The 2,518-nt window shown below is 50.9% G+C and overlaps 1 protein-coding gene across 1 annotated transcript; it reads left to right on the forward strand.

Moving 5' to 3' along the window:
• Nucleotides 1-2,256: 2,256 nt before the first annotated feature.
• Nucleotides 2,257-2,509, forward strand: LOC112390463 (H(+)/Cl(-) exchange transporter 4-like; the record flags this gene model as incomplete). The annotated part of the gene is made up of 1 exon (XM_024731421.1): nucleotides 2,257-2,509. A coding segment is annotated over exon 1 (253 nt), but the record flags the coding sequence as incomplete, so codon positions are not given.
• Nucleotides 2,510-2,518: the final 9 nt, after the last annotated feature.

Raw genomic sequence — 2,518 nt, forward strand, 5'->3', positions numbered from 1 at the left:
CCAGGAGCAGAACACTGGGAACCCTCCAGAACCCCCTTGTAGTCCATGACTGTTGCTTTTTGTGGTATTCTTATGAATTAAAAAAAAAGAAAAGTCTAGGCACTTCCCTGGTGGTCCAGTGGCTGAGAATCCGCCTCCCAATGCAGGCGACGCGTGTTCAATCCCTAGTGGTAACTAAGATCCCACATGCTGAGGGGCAGCTAAGCCCGCCTGCCACAGACTACAGAGCCCACGCGATCTGGAGCCTGCATGCCACAACTAGAGAGAAGCTGCACGCAGCAACGAAAGATCCTGCGTACCGCAACTGAGACCCAACACAGCCAAAATAAGTAAAAATAAAAAAACATTAAAAAAGTCTGAGAAGCTGTGCACTTGGGTGCAGTGGTCAAACACAAACCTGAATTTTTGCCTTAAGAACAAGGAAGGATGAACGTTATTAACTAGGTGACTGTCTGATGCAAAGGGATTTATTTTCTTATGGTTCCTGCTGGGAGAAGTCTGCTATGAAGCTACAGGGGATTAAATGACGGGGGGATAAGGGGTGCTCAGAAAGGAACAGTTTCCTCAGGAATGTCTCACACTCTGGAAATCACACGCCAGGATCCAAACTTAACTTGAATTTGGGTAAAGATCCACTTGCATCCTCAGATTGATGACAGCTGGGGGGTGGGGGTGGGTAGGGGTGACATAAATGCAGCTCCCGGTCAGGATCGGCGGTCACATGCAGTCTCCACGAACAGAGTCAAGTCTGTTCTGTAGCACATGTCTGATCACTAGAGAAATGAACATGTTTTTCACACAGCAAATATAAAACACGCTATTGCCAAGGCCTTTCAGTTTCAATGGTCTGTTTCTTTGCTGCATCTAGCCTGGCTTGAAAATATTCAGAATACTTTTTGGAAAATGGAATTTGTTAGGAAGACGGACCTGCCCCCCCATCTCTCTCTGACAGGTGTTTGGCCACTGTACATACAAGAGGGTGGTAAGTCCGTGCCAAGGTTTTTAGAAGATGCAGGGCAGCTACACTGATGCTTTTAGCTTCTTTCTTTGACCTGTGAACAGTTGAGGCCTTGCTTTTCCATTTTCATGCTGTGGCTTGACATTTAATTTTAAAAGGTAATCTGAATGACACGTGAGGAGAGAGAGAAAGTGGTGAGTATCTCAAGTGACAGATGTGCAGTTTGAATGTAATTTGCAGTGGGGCTTATCATTCTTTTATCCACAGCAGGCAAACTAGGCCAGCTTTTGAAGGTGAAATGAAAGTGTAAAATTGCATTTTCTCCAAGTCACAGTAGATACGACCAAGCAGGTGAAATCACTGGTCCCATGGTTGCCCAGGTGACCCATGCTTTGAAGCATTGCCCCTCCTTTGAAGACCGAAGCAAAATGCAAGCTTGTCGAGTAGGGCCTGAGTTTCCTGGTGGCAGGGCAGCGAGAACAGGGACCCCTTCCCTCATGCTTCTTTCCCTTGTGCTCTCCGCAGATCCCATCCGGTCTCTTCATCCCCAGCATGGCTGTGGGAGCCATGGCAGGCAGGATGGTGGGAATTGGCATGGAGCAACTGGCTTACCGTCACCACGACTGGATCATCTTTAGGGATTGATGCAGGCCCGGAGCAGACTGCATCACCCCAGGGCTCTATGCCATGGTGGGAGCTGCCGCCTGCCTAGGTACCGTGTGTGTGTGTGTGTGTGTGTGTGCGTGTGATGTGAGTAGCAGAGGGCTTTTCTCTGCTCAGTCATCCAGGGACCCAGGCTGATGGGGTCTCCACCACCTTGCAGCTGTACCATCTACAATAGTGGATAGTCTCTACAATTTTCCAGCTCGAGGGTTTCTGGTAGAGAGCGATGCTTGCTGAGTCAGAAACCTGCAAAGCCCAAGTAGGCTCCAATCACCAAAAAGCAAGGTGTGTGGTCCTGGGTGAATAGACAACTCACTGTCCCTCATGGGAGAGGAGCCTCTCAGGGAGATGTGACTTACGGCTCTGGATGCAAGGCTGTGTTTACCGAGCCTGGCCTCTGGCCCAGAGGTCACAGGGAGATGTGACTTACGGCTCTGGATGCAAGGCTGTGTTTACCGAGCCTGGCCTCTGGCCCAGAGGTCCGAGCCTGGGTGCTGTGTAGGACTCTCTCACTAGAACAGGTGCCAGGAGAGTAGAGCCGGCTTCTCGGTTTCCACAGTTCATGTCCTCTTGCAGGTGTGGAGTTGAGTCCTCCAATTTCATTCCTCCCTTTGGTTGCAGGTGGAGTTACCAGGATGACGGTGTCGTTGGTGGTCATCATGTTTGAATGGATGTGTGGTCTCGAGTACATCGTGCCCATGATGGCGGCAGCTGTGACCAGCAAGTGGGTGGCTGATGCCTTTGGGAAGGAAGGCATCTACGAGGCCCACATCCACTTAAATGTGTACCCATTCCTGGACGTGAAGGACGAGTTCACCCACCGCACGCTGGCCCCTGACTTCATGCGGCCAAGGCCGGGGGAGCCGCCGCTGTCCGTGCTCACCCAGGGCAGCAGGA

Source organism: Neophocaena asiaeorientalis, unplaced genomic scaffold (assembly GCF_003031525.2).
Source record: "Neophocaena asiaeorientalis asiaeorientalis breed wild unplaced genomic scaffold, Neophocaena_asiaeorientalis_V1.1 scaffold4927, whole genome shotgun sequence".
NCBI classification, from domain to species: domain Eukaryota; kingdom Metazoa; phylum Chordata; class Mammalia; order Artiodactyla; family Phocoenidae; genus Neophocaena; species Neophocaena asiaeorientalis.